Consider the following 16,804-nt stretch of genomic DNA (forward strand, 5'->3'; position numbering starts at 1 on the left):
TTGCATTCAAAAGGCCTCTGTGTTGCCAAGACAGTTGAACCCCCCCACAAGTGACCCCATTATGGAAACTACACCCCTCAAGGAATGTAACAAGGGGTGTAGTGAGCATATGGACCCCACTGGTGACGGGCACAAATGTGGAACAATGTGGCGTGAAAATGAAATATTACATTTTTTACACTATAATGTTGGTTTAGCCTTGAATTTATCATTTTCACAAGGGGTTAAAAGAGAAAAAAACACACAATATGTGTAGAGCAATTTCCCCCGAGTCCGTAAATACCCCACATGTGGACATAAAGCGCCATGTGGGCGCAGGGCAAGCCTCCGAAGGGAAGGAGCGCCATTTCGTTTTTGAAGGCTGGATTTGGATGGAATGGATTTTGAGGGGCCATGTTGCATTCAAAAGGCCTCTGTGTTGCCAAGACAGTTGAAACCCCCCACAAGTGACCCCATTATGGAAACTGCACCCCTCAAGGAATGTAACAAGGGGTGTAGTGAGCATATGGACCCCACTGGTGACGGACACAAATGTGGAACAATGTGGCGTGAAAATGAAATATTACATTTTTTACACTATAATGTTGGTTTAGCCTTGAATTTATCATTTTCACAAGGGGTTAAAAGAGAAAAAAACACACAATATGTGTAGAGCAATTTCCCCCGAGTCCGTAAATACCCCACATGTGGACATAAAGCGCCATGTGGGCGCAGGGCAAGCCTCCGAAGGGAAGGAGCGCCATTTGGATTTTGGAGGTTGGATTTGGCTAGAATGGATGATGAACGCCATGTCGCATTTACAGAGCCCTCGTGCTGCCAAAACACTGGAAACCCCCCACAAGTGACCCCATTCTGGAAACTACACCCCTCAGGGAATCTAACAAGGGGTGCAGTGAGGATATGAACCCCTTGATGACGGGCACATTTGTGCCATGAAAGTGAAAAAATGAAATTTTTCCCTTTCACGTCACATTGTTCCACATTTGTGCCCGTCACCAGTGGGGTCCATATGCTCACTGAACCCCTTGTTAGATTCCTTGAGGGGTGTAGTTTCCAGAATGGAATCACTTGTGGGGGGTTTCCAGTGTCTTGGCAGCACGAGGGCTCTGTAAATGCGACATGGCCCTTGAAATCCTTTCCAGTGAAATTCAGCTTCCAAAAGCCAATTGGTGCTCCTTCCCTTTGGAGGCTCGTCCTGCGCCCCCTTGGCACTTTATCGCCACATGTGGGGTATTTCCGTACTCGGGAGAAACTGCGCTACACATTTTGTGTCTTTTTTTTCCTCTTATCCCTTTAAGAAAATGAAAAATTGAAGGCTAGAACAACGGTTTAGTGTAAAAATAAATTTTTCTTTTTTCACGCCATATTGTTCGGAAAATCTGTGAAGCACCTGTGGGGTCCAAATGCTCACCGCACCCCTTGTTACATTCCTTGAGGGGTCTAGTTTTCTAAATGGTGTCCCTTTAGGGGTGTTTTTTAGGTTTTGGCACCCCAGAGCCTCTGCCAACCTGAAGTGGTACAGTCAGAAATGACCAAATATAACGGAGGCGTTGAAATTCACTAGGCGCTCCTTTGTATCTGAGGCTTGTGGTTGCGTCAAATAGCGCAATAGGGCCACATATGGGGTATTTCTGTAAACTGCAGAAACGGGGCAATAATTATTAGGGTGCATTTCTCTGGTAATAGGTTTATAATTATGAAAAATATTGGATTACAATAAAATCTCTGCACAGAAAATTAAAATTTTCAAATTTCTTACACACTTAGCTTTTATTTCTGTGACTCCCCTAAAGGGTTAAAACACTTTCTGGATATGCTTTTGCAGAGTGTGGGGGGTGCAGTTTCTGAAATGGGGTGCTTTGTGGGGCTTTCTAACATACAGGCCCCTCAAATACACTTTGAACCTGAACAGGTCCCTAAAAATATCTGATTTTGAAATTTTACTGAAAATTTGGAAATTTGCTGCTAATGTTTTAAGCTTCCTATTGTCTAAAAAAAATTAAAGATCGTTTAATAAATGCCGCCAACATAAAGTAGACATGTTGCTAATGCTATTTAATATATAATTTATGTGGTATAACCACTTTCTGTATACGCAAAAAAGTTTCAAAGTTGGAAAAATGCAGTTTTTCACATTTTTTCACATTATTTGGGTTTTTTTCATAAAGATTTGTTATGATTATCGACTCCAATTTACCAGAAATGTAAAGTACAATATGTCACGAGAAAACAATCTCAGAATCAGCCGGATAGGTAAAAGCATCCCGAAGTTATTAATGAATAAAGTGACACTGGTCATATTCATAAAATTTGTCTCTGTCATTAAGGCCATTTCAGGCTCTGTCCTTAAGGGGTTAAATCAGGTTTTGAGCACAAGGTCAAATTGCCACTGACTGACCCATGCGCAAAACGGGGGCAGTTAAGGCTTAAAGGGGTACTCTGGATTCATTCAGATGTCAGTTCTCATATATGCATAGCCATTTTTTGTTCAGCTAGGCAAAATCTTTTAATTTCTTTCTCTCCAGGAAATAGGAATGGTGACGATGACTGCTAACACTGACTCCCTGACATTAAAGGGGTCGTCTAATGGTATAAAAATAGGGGTTCAGACTAGGTTAAAAAAAAATCAACAATCCCTGTTGACTTTCACTTTTTGGTCAAAGTCTGGACACAAGGAATATAGATACCAATAAAATTTCAGCGAGGGGATATTGGTGAGGTTAGCACAGATTTTTATATTTATATTTCATGACTTAGATTACCCCCTTCTTTAAGGTAAGGAAGGCATAGATGACGACCCCCCCCCCCCCCCAAGAAAAAAAAGGAAAACAAAGGCGGAAAAAAGAAGAGAATTTTGTAAAAAATCTTCCTTTACAGTTACGCGGACAGTCATTCATTTACATTGCTTTCCTGTAATACTACATTTCACCTCTAGTGGCCACTGCAGGGAAATATATAACCAACTGAAACTTCCTACCGCACCCTCATCGAACCGCTGATCACTGATCTGGCTGAATTTTCTTTGTTTCTATGTATATATAGTGAATTTTGGATTAGTCATCGATGACACACACAGACATAACCCCAACGTGAGTGTCTATTGAGATTCTTCCGCTTTTTTGCTGTATTCTACTATAGGGAACATTTGTTTATGGACCATAAGCCAGTTTACAGAGTAAAAGAAAAGTCTCTTGTTCCACTTCACAGCACAATAGATCCTGTATGTGGGATGTTTGTATGGTGCAAAGTGGTTTCAAGGTAATAAAGTCTCAGGTGTCTTCATAACAAAGAGATGCAGTCATATCCTGCGGGTCATATGCAAATCATTACAACCGAGTGCATTGACTGCATTACCTTAACAAATGGCGCAAGTGTGGTAAACAAATGAAAAGTGATCAATGCATCGGACCCTCTAAAAAGCCCTTATCACATGGGGCGATCACCTGGAGCAAGTGAGCGCCGACCTGTCAGGCTCCTCGTTCTCCGCTCACTGCTGGCGATCAGGTTTATCCAGAAATAATATATACATGGCCTGTCCTAAAGAAATGTGCCTAAAAACATTATAGGAAAATGCACTTATATGTTGAATTACCTGCCTGGAGCCAATTGGACACAATTTCACAATAAAAACAGAATGAAAATAAGAAAACAAGGAAATCCATAGCTCTGTGCTGGAGTGTGGCCCCTGCCAGAAGCTGGTAAGTGGTATTGTTTTAATCCTTTCAATGTCTGTATGGCAAGGCTGAACTATCATAGGTCACACTGACATGATCACACTATGTGAAATAAGAAAAAAGGGAAATGAAAAAAGTTTCCCATAGTAAGAAAATCATTTGAGATTCCTAATTCTTAGGGGAATTCATGTTTTTTTCCATCTTACATAAATCTCTGTCTGAAAATCTAGTCTGGTCCACTGGCTTGTGAAAGTAGGAAACTAGGTTAAAGATGAGTGAATTGTCAGATATAGAGATAGAGTTCCACTATATAAGGAGCAGGGGTGTCTAACTGCAGTGTATATAGCAGTGTATATACTTGAAAAGTAATTAAGCTGGGGCTGTCAGAGAGAGTTCCTGAATCCACGGGAAAAGACATCTGCCTACGCTGTCATGTGGGCATAGAGTGACACACGATCAGGGATTACAGGCCCACCTAGTGGATAGAGCTAGGAGTGAGGGAGACCTTCTAGGGACACATTAGAGACTGGCAGCAGAGACAAGTCTAGACTACTGACTTGCACGATACCTCAATACTCTTGTATAACTTTTAGAGGTAACAGAAGAAGAAAACAGCTCCTCAGCGTGAATAGGTTTAGTCCCGTCCTTCATCATTGTCCCTCCGGGTGGTGCTCTAGCCCAACATGGCTAGGTTCTCTTTAGATAGAAGAAATAAAAACCAGTCCCGCACAAGGCTCCTGGTGGCCGGCCAGGGCCTGGAAGAATACTGTAAGCAGACTCTCTGTAGTGTTGCGACTCAGACTACAGACTAACTACAATCAGTCACACCCAACTATATATAACCTTTATTAACTGGGGGAAACTAATTAACAAAAGACAAAATAACCCACTGTAATAGGGTAAGAGCTCTTGAGGTTGATAGCTCAGGGATTGGTTAATAGAAATCATGAGACAGTGGCAGGAAATACACATCATAAGCAGAGACATCAGTTAACTCTTACATACTTTAGGACTATCAGCCATGTAATAGAACAGTGACATCTGGTGGCAGGAGTCGCATACTACTGTCTCAGAGCTTATGACACATACATATAGTACCAACCTATACTTGTTAGAAAGAACAGTGGGCCCCGCTTAGGGACAAAGCAAAGGCTAGGGTGGATAGCATATTTTGATGAGGCAAATGGATCCTCATGGGGTAAAATGCAGATCGTGATTGGGTAGATAGAGCCAGTTGAGACAGATCCTGTTGTGTTGGACAGATCCAGGTGGGCCAGACAGATCCTGATGGAGATGATCGATCCTGATGAGGCAGATAGATCCTATTGTGGTGAATAGAACTTGATGGGAAGGACAAATACTGATGAGAGGGGCCCATACTGGTGGGGAGGATAGATAGTGATGAGGAGGACAGATGTTTCTGGGACAGGCAGCAAATCTTGTTTGGGAAGACAAATCCTGACAGGGTAGAAAGTACATCCTTATGGGGAGGACAGATCCTAATGGGAAGGACAGACTTTGATGGGAAGAACAGATCCTAATGGGAAGTACAAATCATGAAGGGTAGGGTATATAATGTTGAGGAGGACAGATCCTGATGAAGAGGACAGATCCCAATGAGACAGACAGATCCTGATGAGGAGGACAGATCCTGATGAAGAGTACAGATCCTGATGAAGAGGACAGATGCAGATGAAGAGGACAGATCCTGATGAAGAGGACAGATGCAGATGAAGAGGACAGATCCTGATGAAGAGGATAAGTCCTGGTGAAGAGGACAGATCCTGATGAAGAGGATAGATCCTAATGAAGAGCATAGGTCCTGATGAAGGGGTCAAATCCTGATGAAGAGGACAGATCCAGATGAAGAGGATAGGTTCTGGTGAGGAGGACATATCCTGATGAAGAGGACAGATCCTGATGAAGAGCATAGGTCCTGATGAGACAGACAGATCCTGATGAAGAGGATAGGTCCTGATGAGACAGACAGATCCTGATGAGGAGGACAGATCCTGATGAAGAGGACAGATCCCAATAAGACAGACAGATCCTGATGAGAAGGACAAATCCTGATGAGGAGGACAGATCCTGATGAGAAGGACAGAGCCTGATGCGACAGACAGGTTCTGATGAAGAGGATAGGTCTTGGTGGGGAGGACAGATCCTGATGAAGAGGACAGATCCTGATGAAGAGGGCAGATCCTGAAGAGACAGACAGATCCTGATGAGGAGGACAGATCCTGATGAGGAAGACAGATCCTGATGAGGAAGACAGATCCTGATGAGGAGGATAGGTCCTGATGAGGAGGACATATTCTGATGAAGAGGATAGGTCCTGATGAGACAGACAGATCCTGATGAGGAGGGGATAGGTCCTGGTGAGACAGACAGATCCTGATGAGGAGGGGATAGGTCCTGATGAGACAGACAGATCCTGCTGAGGAGGACATATTTTGATGAAGAGGACAGGTCCTGATGAAGAGGAAAGGTCCTAATAAGGAGGATAGATCCTGATGAGGAGGACAGATCCTGATGAGGAGGACAGATCCTGATGAAGAGGGCATATCCTGATGAGGAGGACAGATCCTGATGAAGAGGACAGATCCTGATGAGGAGGACAGATCCTGATGAAGAGGACAGATCCTGATGAAGAGGGCATATCCTGATGAGGAGGACAGATCCTGATGAGGAGGACAGATCCTGATGAAGAGGACAGATCCTGATGAAGAGGACAGATCCTGATGAGGAGGACAGATCCTGATGAAGAGCATAGGTCCTGATGAAGAGGACAGATCCTGAGGAGGAGGACAGATCCTGATGAGGAGGACAGATCCTGATGAAGAGGACAGATCCTGATGAAGAGGACAGATCCTGAGGAGGAGGACATATCCTGATGAGGAGGACAGATCCTGATGAAGAGGACAGATCCTGATGAAGAGGATAGGTCCTGATATTTGATGCTGACTGACAGACAAATCTGGGTATGGAAGACAGATTCTAGTGGGGAGGACAACTCCTGAGAGTGAAGACCCCAGATGATCAGCTGATTGATTACCTGTAAAAGCTCACTCCTTTTTACAAATACTTTTTATTAACACTTTTTTTTTTATTAAACAAAGAAAATGAAGACGAGTAAACAAATGTGTAATAATCCAGACTGGTATAATGGCGGCTCTTGTCCTAATTCACACCTGCAGCTATAGTAAAGGAGGCTACAACCCCCAGCAGCCGTGTAGCTTTCACTCTCCGCAGTCTGACCTGCTCCTGATACATTTACTAATATTTGTTTTAGGCCGCTGCTGGTTTGACTTCTGTATTTGACTTTGGATTTTGTGTTGTTGTGCGCCCTGAGGAGTGTGCGAGTAGGGATACAGTAAGGGCCCAGACACATGAAGCCAACCCTATCCCTGCCAGCTGCAGCCCCATGTAACCGGACCTACACATTAGTATAGCCAGTGGTTCTATTATATTCCATTTTATATGTATATTGTCTCACTGAGCTAAGAGAAGATTTATAATAACCTTCAGGTCTGACGTAGAATACTGACTGTACAGAGTAAAGAGGTCTGTGAATATGGAACAGATAGTTATAAGCCAGTCTGTGACCGCACCTCCTATGAGCTGACAGACTTACAGAGAGTATAGGACTAGCTATGTACAATGTATCAGTCTGGAGTCCAGGCTGTAGAGCTCACAGAGCATTGTCTAGACTGGATACAACTGTATCACTTCTCAGCTGAGAGCAGGACTAGCTATATACAATGTATCAGTCTGGGGTCCAGGCTGTAGAGCTCACAGAGCATTGTCTAGACTGGATACAATTGTATCACTTCTCAGCTGAGAGCAGGACTAGCTATGTACAATGTATCAGTCTGGAGTCCAGGATGTAGAGCTCACAGAGCATTGTCTAAACTGGATACAATTGTATCACTTCTCAGCTGAGAGCAGGACTAGCTGTGTACAATGTATCAGTCTGGAGTCCAGGCTGTAGAGCTCACAGAGCACTGTCTATACTGGATACAATTGTATCACTTCTCAGCGGGGAGCAGGACTAGCTATGTACAATGTATCAGTCTGGAGTCCAGGCTGTAGAGCTCACAGAGCATTGTCTACACTGGATACAACTGTATCACTTCTCAGCTGAGAGCAGGACTAGCTATGTACAATGTATCAGTCTGGAGTAGAGGTTGTAGAGCTCACAGAGCATTGTCTAGACTGGATACAATTGTATCACTTCTCAGCTGGGAGCAGGACTAGCTATGTACAATGTATCAGTCTGGGGTTCAGGCTGTAGAGCTCACAGAGCATTGTCTACACTGGATACAACTGTATCACTTCTCAGCTGAGAGCAGGACTAGCTATATACAATGTATCAGTCTGGAGTCCAGGCTGTAGAGCTCACAGAGCATTGTCTAGACTGGATACAATTGTATCACTTCTCAGCGGGGAGCAGCACTAGCTATGTACAATGTATCACTCTGGAGTCCAGGCTGTTTAGCTGCATGAAGTAAAACCCGAGGACATTACAGTTTTTGACGTGACGGCTTATTCATTCCCATGTGAAAGAGGAAGAAAGCGTTTGTGTTTACATGTAACTTTCAGCCTATTCAGACATAAAGCTCTGTGTTGGTGCATACAGTACATACAGTACATGGTGATGCTATGAAAGTGTCACCACATAGGACTAGTGTGTATAAAGTCTATAGCAGGGGTAGGGAACCTTGTCTCTCCAGCTGTTGCAAAACTACAACTCCCATCATGCCTGGACAGCCAAAGCTAAAGCTTTGGCTGTCCAAGCATGATGGGAGTTGTAGTTTTGCAACAGCTGGAGACCCAAGGTTCCCCACCCCTGTTCTATAGTGTATCCACCTAATGGTGCACAATAGCTTTTCGATACAGTAACAAAGTAATAACCTTACATAATGCATAAAAATACCGCCATAACATCGTCCCTAAATAAATAATAAATATTCCTATATTTCCTCTCCTTTTTTATTCACTTTCTATAAATCTCAGTTACTTCCTCATCAAGGATGGATAGAGAGAGAGAGAGAGAGATGCACAACTACAACTCCCATCATGCCCTTTCACTAATGCAATTTCAGGCATATTATGGATGCATGGTAATTTCTGAGCACTGCCTTTGGTTGAGAACAGTGACTTCTCCTGCTATAACATACAGTATAGGAGTCACATGCGGGTTACTCACCATTGTACTGCTGTGTGCACTGGTTGGCGGTGGAATGGAGTCTAAGGCTTAATGATTATCCCTTTGCGTGCACTGGAAGCTGCGCTCACAACACTTCCTCTTTTTTTTTGGCTTGTCTCTCATTCCTTCTTATCATAGGTTCATTAGCCGGTTTTACTGCTGCAGAACGTCCCCTATGTAAGAGATATTGATGCTGGATATAAGGGCATGTAATAGTAGTGCTATCTGGTTCCCTATGGAGGCTACGAGGACTGTTCTGCTTCCTAGAGAGGGTAATACTTGGGTTTTGTTGCCTTCTGTATATGTATACTTTTTATATATCCCTTTATATACTACTGGTTTCAAGAAGAATGTTTGTGTCATCTCATTTCCTTCTAGTTTTCGCTTGATCTTGGCTATGTGCTATAAGGAAATACTAAAGCTAATGTGTATACTGCCTTACATATTGTGTAAGGGAATATATCACCTTACATATGTATTGTTCTTTTCAGAGATTTGTTTTACATTAGCCGCTGGGACATAAGAAAGAACTGACTGACTTCTATGGAAGAGTGTTGTGGGCATGCTCTGTAACAGGAGAAGGGAGAAAGAGGAGCTGGATTGTGTCCATCACTTACAATGGTCAATAGAAGTGTTACCTTTTTTTGTAACCCTGCCTTCTGATGATGATGACGATGATGTGCTGAGAAGGGACAGGGAATATCTGGTTACTCTGAAATTCAGTCTATTAGGTATACTGACTGGTATACTGATTAGGCTGATTAGGTATACTGACTCACTGCCCTAGTCCACCAGGTATACTGACATAACTCCCTCACTGCCCTAGTCCACCAGGTATACTGACATAACTCCCTCACTGCCTTAGTCTATCAGGTATACTGACATAACTCCCTCACTGCCCTAGTCCACCAGGTATACTGACATAACTCCCTCACTGCCCTAGTCCACCAGGTATACTGACATAACTCCCTCACTACCCTAGTCTATCAGGTATACTGACATAACTCCCTCACTGCCCTAGTCTATCAGGTATACTGGCATAACTCCCTCACTGCCCTAGTCTATCAGGTATACTGACATAACTCCCTCACTACCCTAGTCTATCAGGTATACTGGCATAACTCCCTCACTACCCTAGTCTATCAGGTATACTGACATAACTCCCTCACTGCCCTAGTCTATCAGGTATACTGACATAACTCCCTCACTACCCTAGTCTATCAGGTATACTGACATAACTCCCTCACTACCCTAGTCTATCAGGTATACTGACATAACTCCCTCACTACCCTAGTCTATCAGGTATACTGACATAACTCCCTCACTACCCTAGTCTATCAGGTATACTGACATAACTCCCTCACTACCCTAGTCTATCAGGTATACTGGCATAACTCCCTCACTACCCTAGTCTATCAGGTATACTGGCATAACTCCCTCACTGCCCTAGTCTATCAGGTATACTGACATAACTCCCTCACTGCCCTAGTCTATCAGGTATACTGACATAACTCCCTCACTGCCCTAGTCCACCAGGTATACTGACATTAAGGGCCCTATTCCACGGTACGATTAGATAATCGTTAGGAATAAAGCGATAATCGTTCGGTTGAATAGCAGTTAACGATTAAACAATGAACGAGAATTCGTTGATCGCCTAATAACACCTGGACCTATTTTTATCGTTGCTCGTTCGCAAATCGTTTGCATAGAATAAGACGTCGTTCGGTCGTTCGCAGTAGCGATGAACGCAATAGCAACAACAAGATGACCGCAAGAACGATCATAAGTAACGATCATCGTTCCGTGTAAATTGGTGATAAATTTCAGGCCGTTCGCAATTGCGGTCGTTTGAGATTGTTTATTGTTAAGGATTATGCGAACGATAATCGTCCCATGGAATAGGGCCCTAACTCCGTCACTGCCCTAGTCCACCAGGTATACTGACATTAACTGCTTCACTGCCCTAGTCCACCAGGTAATAGTGACATTAACTCCCTCTCTGCTCTTTCCACCAGGTATACTAACGTTAACTACCTCACTGCCCTAGTCTATCAGGTATACTGACATTAACTCCTTTATTGCCCTAGTCTATCAGTTAGATTTACATTAACTCTTTTATTGTCCTAGTCTATCAGCTATACTGATATTAACTCCCTCACTTCCCTATACTGACATTAACTCCTTAAATGCCCTAGTCTATCAGTTAGATTTACATTTACATCCTTTACTGCCGTATTCTATCCGGTGTACAAACATTAACTCCCTCACTGCCCTAGTCTTTAAGGTATACTGACATTAACTCCCTCATTACCAAATTCCATCAGGTATATTGACATTAACTTCCTTACTACCCTAGTGTATCAGGTATACTGACATTAACTCCTTCATTGCCCTAGTCTGTCAGGTATACTGACAATAACTCCCCCAATGCCCATCTACATATCTACTTATAGACTTTTGGCAAGCTTCCCATTGGTGGAGAGGAACCTGGAGAGAAAGGAAAGTATCTCATTTGGGTGACCCTTGCAGGGATTGGTCAACAAGCCCACTCTCAGCTGGTGGCAGACGTGTAACATATACCATTAACCCTTTTTTTTTTACACATTTCTCATTGTGTTCTTACAATAATACCATATCAGTGACATATCGTGACCAAAATGCTGTAAAATCTTTTCCACTCACAGACTACCCAATAATACATATACCTTTAGTGCTGACCAACATGCACACAAAACAGCAGTGGCACATAGGTTCTGGGAAACTGCACTCACAAGAAATTAGTGTGAACTGAGAGACCTTTGTTTAGTTTCCTTTTCCTTAACTATAACAAAACTCCTTCTTGAAGCAGAAATCAGCTTGGCTGGTACTGACTTGGGTTCAGGGGCACTGAAGAGGCAAAAACTTCTCTTTACTTTGGCTTGACTTTTTGCAGGTACTTTAGGCCTAGATAAAGTGGATTGGATTTAGAGGCTTAGAAGTGGTAAAAGCTTATTGACCTGTTGCTTGACCCTCTTTCACAAGCTAGGAGTAAGGGCCCTATTACACGGGACGATTATTGTGCGAAAAATCGTTAAATCGTTTGAATTTAAACGATAATCGTTCTGTGTAATTGCAGGCACGGATCGAAAAATCAATCGTATGTCGTTGATCATTGATTTAGATCTGCACCTAAAATTATCGTTAATCGTTCGCTGTAATTCCACATTCGTTCGCTCATGTTCCGCACTTTTTCACTAATGTTCAGTGTAATAGCACATTGCCCATTGTTTTCCTGAGATCAGAAGGAATAAACGATCACAATCGTAATAACGATCGTATCTAACGACCATCATTCTGTGTAATATGGTGAACGATTTCAGGTTAACGATAAACAATCTCGTTTGCGATCGTTTATCGTTAGTCGTTAATTGTTGAAAATCTGTGTAATAGGACCCTAAGCTTACTAACTGACCAGATAACTGGTTGACTAGACTGTACAGGAGGAACTGAGGTTGCAGACAAATCAAACAACAGACTCACACTGTCTAGACATTCACAAGCTGGACTGAGCCAAACACTGACTGGTTTGTGACCACCCTTGGACTAGGATTGGACTATGATCTCCTCCTTCCCGAAATTGGCTAAAAGGTAAGAATTAAAGGCATTGCAATGCTTACATCCACTTCAAACAGCTGATTGGTGCGAGGAGTTGAATCCAATTACTCCTTTAGTAATTTCCATAGGAAAAGTATACAAAACCTGCCGTTTACTGTGGCTCAGCTCCTGTTCAGTGTGCAGTATCCCTCACCTCCACTACTCAGTATATGGGGCAGGGCTTCTGGCACCAGGGCTGATTACCAGAGGTGCCAGGAGGTTTTACAGCCCTCAGCACTTCAGGAGCTTGGGAACGCCTCTATGACACTTAGCAATGGGGAATAAAAGCATTTTTCTATGTTCTGGAAGCACAGACAGATATATGAAAGGTACATTGTGTCTCCATGACCTAACAGCATCTAACAGTGTCAGCAGTTTGTCCCTTCATCAGAGAGACCAAACCAATGGTGGCCTATCAATCACTAAGTGTATCATCAGCAAGTGCAAATGACCCCCCCCCCCCTCCAAAAAAATAAAATAAAATCCTTACTGATAACAAAGGAATTTCCAAAAAAGAAGTGACTTTCTTACTACAACTATCTGCAAGCTTTGTTCCCTTTTGTCGCAGTGATGCAATGCAATGTACACCCATGGTCTTATATCTTTCACAGTTCTGATATCTGTTTGCATATGTTGATGTATTTTTTTCATTATTATATTTTTTTCATAATTTTATCTTCTTTTTTTTTACCGTTATCTGTGGGAAACCATTGCAAGTCAAGAGCACCCTCCCATTCACTGTAAAGAAACATAGTTATTAGGAAAGCTCACATAGTCACATTGTGGTGTGAGCCCCCTTGTGTCAGAGGATTGGCTGGTCACTTGCTAGATGGTGAAGTGTTACTCCACTCCAGTGGTGGTTGGCCGAGATACAGCCAGACCTTGGGGTGTTACTTTGTGACGCCAGTGCCGGTTGGGCACACAGGTGTGATGGCACGCCTGCTTTTATTTTACAAGGCCGGTTGTACCTTTTTCCCCTGTGGACAGTGTCCTGCCGGGCTGCTATGGGGTCACTTGGGATAGTGTGATCACGGATGGCCAGAGTAGTGTAGTGACCCTCCCGGATCAGAACTGCCACCCACAGAAGGGGGAAGTGTCTCTATCAAAAATTAGCCAGTTTTAATAGAAAAGTACGTGCTTGCAGCAGGTTACAAGGTTATGATGTTTCTCTTGATAAATCACTGGATAATAAACTTGATAACACTTGTAGACAAAGACTTGACAATACAGCAACCGAATCTGCGATAGGAATGTAGTGTAGAATACAGCTGTCCTGACTCAGTAGCGTGCTGAGTGATACAAAGAAACAGAGTAGCTGAGAGGAGAATGTCGTGAGAGTCTCAACCCAAGTAGTACTGTGCTCTGCCGGGATGTTGGAGGATGTGGTAGACGAATACTTAGAAGATGAGCGAAATGCTGAGGGCTACCTGCTGACAACCGCGCTGCGAGATAGAGTTCCTAGGCTTATCACAACTTTGCTCTATCCGGACCAGTTCCTAGCTTACTGCTGTCTGTGGATACTGTCCTGCTCTGTGACTCTCCTAGTCCACGGCATGGGTTGAGGTTGTCTCTGACTTGTCCTCTCCTGAGAGGGTTTAACACTGCATAGTGTTGTGTAGCGTTACTAAGAAGAAAACTGTGAGCTGTGTCCTGTCTTGCATACGGGGTTCCAGCTGAGACTGACTAGGGTAGGGGACCTGGCAGAGGGCCAGAGCCCAGAGAGGACAACTGTAGAGATCTGCCTAGCTTGTGTCCTTCCTCTACAAGGTCCAACACGAAAGACCTATGCACTTCCTCCACCCATGTGACTTCCTTCCACAGGGCATCTAGTGTGTGCTGTGTGTGGGTGAAGAGTGCAAACAGAAGAAGTAAAGGGAGAGGTGATAGGAGAGAAGAAGTACAGATTCCTATTGGTTCGCAGATCCATGTGTCATACAAATAAACTATAACCCTTTATATACTTCAGCTGTGCAGCATCTGAATACACATATTTAATACAGCGACATCTACTGGCGAAACTTTATCACTACTTTCATAACCACACAAGTACAATAAGTACAGGCTTTTACGAAGGGTGTATATAATAGTAACACCCGTGGTAGGACACCACAACATGATACATTCACAGTTCACCATCATACACAATGGATCACACGCTTCTTATTAAATTTTTATGTTCCTATTAGGACTGGGGGATTATTTAAATAAATTAGGGAGACGTACGATTTTTCTTTTTTTTTTTTTAAGAGCAAATTAGATTTTCAAAAAGAATCAATACATTTGTTGGATGGAGGGAGGAGTATGGCTGGGCTCTCCTCTCTTCTCCTCACACTTTTCCCATTTCAGTCCCTTACTGGGGAGGCGCTCAGAGGCCGGGTCTCCTCGCAGTGCTGCAGTGGTCAGGGGTCCGGCAGGTGATGGCCTCTGTGGTCTCCTCGTCGATGAGATAATTGAGCTGTTTGATACCCATGGTCTGGAGGTGAGTCTGGGTTCTGGGCTCCAAAGGATTTAGATCCTGAGTGCCAAGCGCAGAGGTTTCAAACACCGATCTGGAAGCTGAGAGTCTACAGGCAGTATGTTGGGAGATGGTGGAATACATGGGTGTACTAGTGTTATATGTCATGTGTGGGATGTATGATGATGCTATGGTGTGTACTAGTGTGGTTAGCTGCTTCTTGCCACCACTGGGGATAGTCCTGACAAATATTTCTTAGAATGTGGTCACCCCAGACATAGACAAGTTGAGTCCTTTGGATGGTAGTTGCCCCTCCTAAGTTTTTAGAAGGCTATCTTGGGCAGGAGCTGGCCATCTCTGCCAGGAGCAGGTACCTGTCCACAAGGGCCAGGCCCGGTGGTAACTCTCTCTTGTCAGGAACACCATCTCACTTATCTGTTATTCGGAGGTCAAGTTGCTAATAAACTCACTGTGATTAACGATCCCGGCATTACAAAGAAACTACAATGTTGCAAAAAAAATGCCTGTCAGGGAATTGTTTACATCAGCTGTCTCAGAAGGGAGGGGGGAGGAGGGGGAGACAGAGAGAAAAGCTCACAGATTTTTGTGTTTTCAGCAGAAAGCAGCAGCTCTGAATTGGGGGAAGGAGACTGAATAGATAATAATAAGTATGGAAGGAATTGTTAGTCTCACCAGCAACATATGAAAAATTATGTTTGAGTGGAATATCCCTTTAACTGCAAGGTGTTTTTGAATCATGCAGTGACTTTTTTTCCTCTTCTGTCATGATGCAGTTTTTGTGCCATTTTCTCCACAATAGTGTGTGTTAATATATGAGTAATTTTTTTTCTCAAGTCTTTTATCATGTCATTCAAGAATTTCTATTATAGAATGTTAGGGGAAGAAACACCATGAATATGCCTGCACACATTTCCAAATGCTCTTTTTTTTAGCCATTTTTATCCTATTGTGGTCTATGGAGGAAAAGCACAACTTGGTTGGAGAAAAACACCATAGAAAGAAATTTTTGACACTGACTCAAAAATATCAATGAAGGAGAAAAAACGGCGTAAGTGTGGTGTTTCCTATTTACTTGTTGCCTCTGCGCTGGCTACGTTTGTCAAGGCCTGAGGAGAAAAACAACTCAGACCTCTTCCGTAAGTCACAGCTAGGAACGAAGAGGAAGAAACTTTTTGAAGATGGTGACATAAGGAAATTCTTGTAGATGCTCTATTTGATCATTTCAAAAATAAATCTGAAATATCAGCAATGAATCCCTGATACCTACTTTGCATAAAAATATGTCAGACAGTATACGGTGGTATTACACAAATGAGGAAAGTATTGGTATGTTTCTCTTCAACATGGACAGGACTAGCTATATATAATGTATCAGTCTGGGGTCCAGGCTGTAGAGCTCACAGAGCATTGTCTAGACTGGGTACAATTGTATCACTTCTCAGCTGAGAGCAGGACTAGCTATGTACAATGTATCAGTCTGGGGTCCAGGCTGTAGAGCTCACAGAGCATTGTCTAGACTGGGTACAATTGTATCACTTCTCAGCTGAGAGCAGGACTAGCTATGTACAATGTATCAGTCTGGAGTCCAGGCTGTAGAGCTCACAGAGCATTGTCTAGACTGGATACAATTGTATCACTTCTCAGCTGAGAGCAGGACTAGCTATGTACAATGTATCAGTCTGGAGTCCAGGCTGTAGAGCTCACAGAGCATTGTCTAGACTGGATACAACTGTATCACTTCCCAGCTGAGAGCAGGACTAGCTATGTACAATGTATCAGTCTGGAGTCCAGGCTGTAGAGCTCACAGAG

At 43.2% G+C, this 16,804-nt stretch overlaps 1 protein-coding gene across 2 annotated transcripts in view; it reads right to left on the reverse strand.

Annotated features, from left to right (window-relative positions):
• FYB1 (FYN binding protein 1) overlaps window positions 1–8,930 on the reverse strand; it is a 96,289-nt gene extending 87,359 nt beyond the window's left edge. For both annotated transcript variants that reach the window (XM_069963097.1, XM_069963095.1), the window contains exon 1: window positions 8,884–8,930. In XM_069963097.1, the coding sequence (XP_069819198.1) occupies window positions 8,884–8,886 (3 nt within the window). In that variant the 5' untranslated portion in view covers window positions 8,887–8,930. The remainder of the gene's footprint in view (window positions 1–8,883) is intronic.
• Between the last annotated feature and the right edge of the window lie 7,874 nt (window positions 8,931–16,804).

Source organism: Dendropsophus ebraccatus, chromosome 3 (assembly GCF_027789765.1).
Source record: "Dendropsophus ebraccatus isolate aDenEbr1 chromosome 3, aDenEbr1.pat, whole genome shotgun sequence".
Lineage (NCBI taxonomy): Eukaryota > Metazoa > Chordata > Amphibia > Anura > Hylidae > Dendropsophus > Dendropsophus ebraccatus.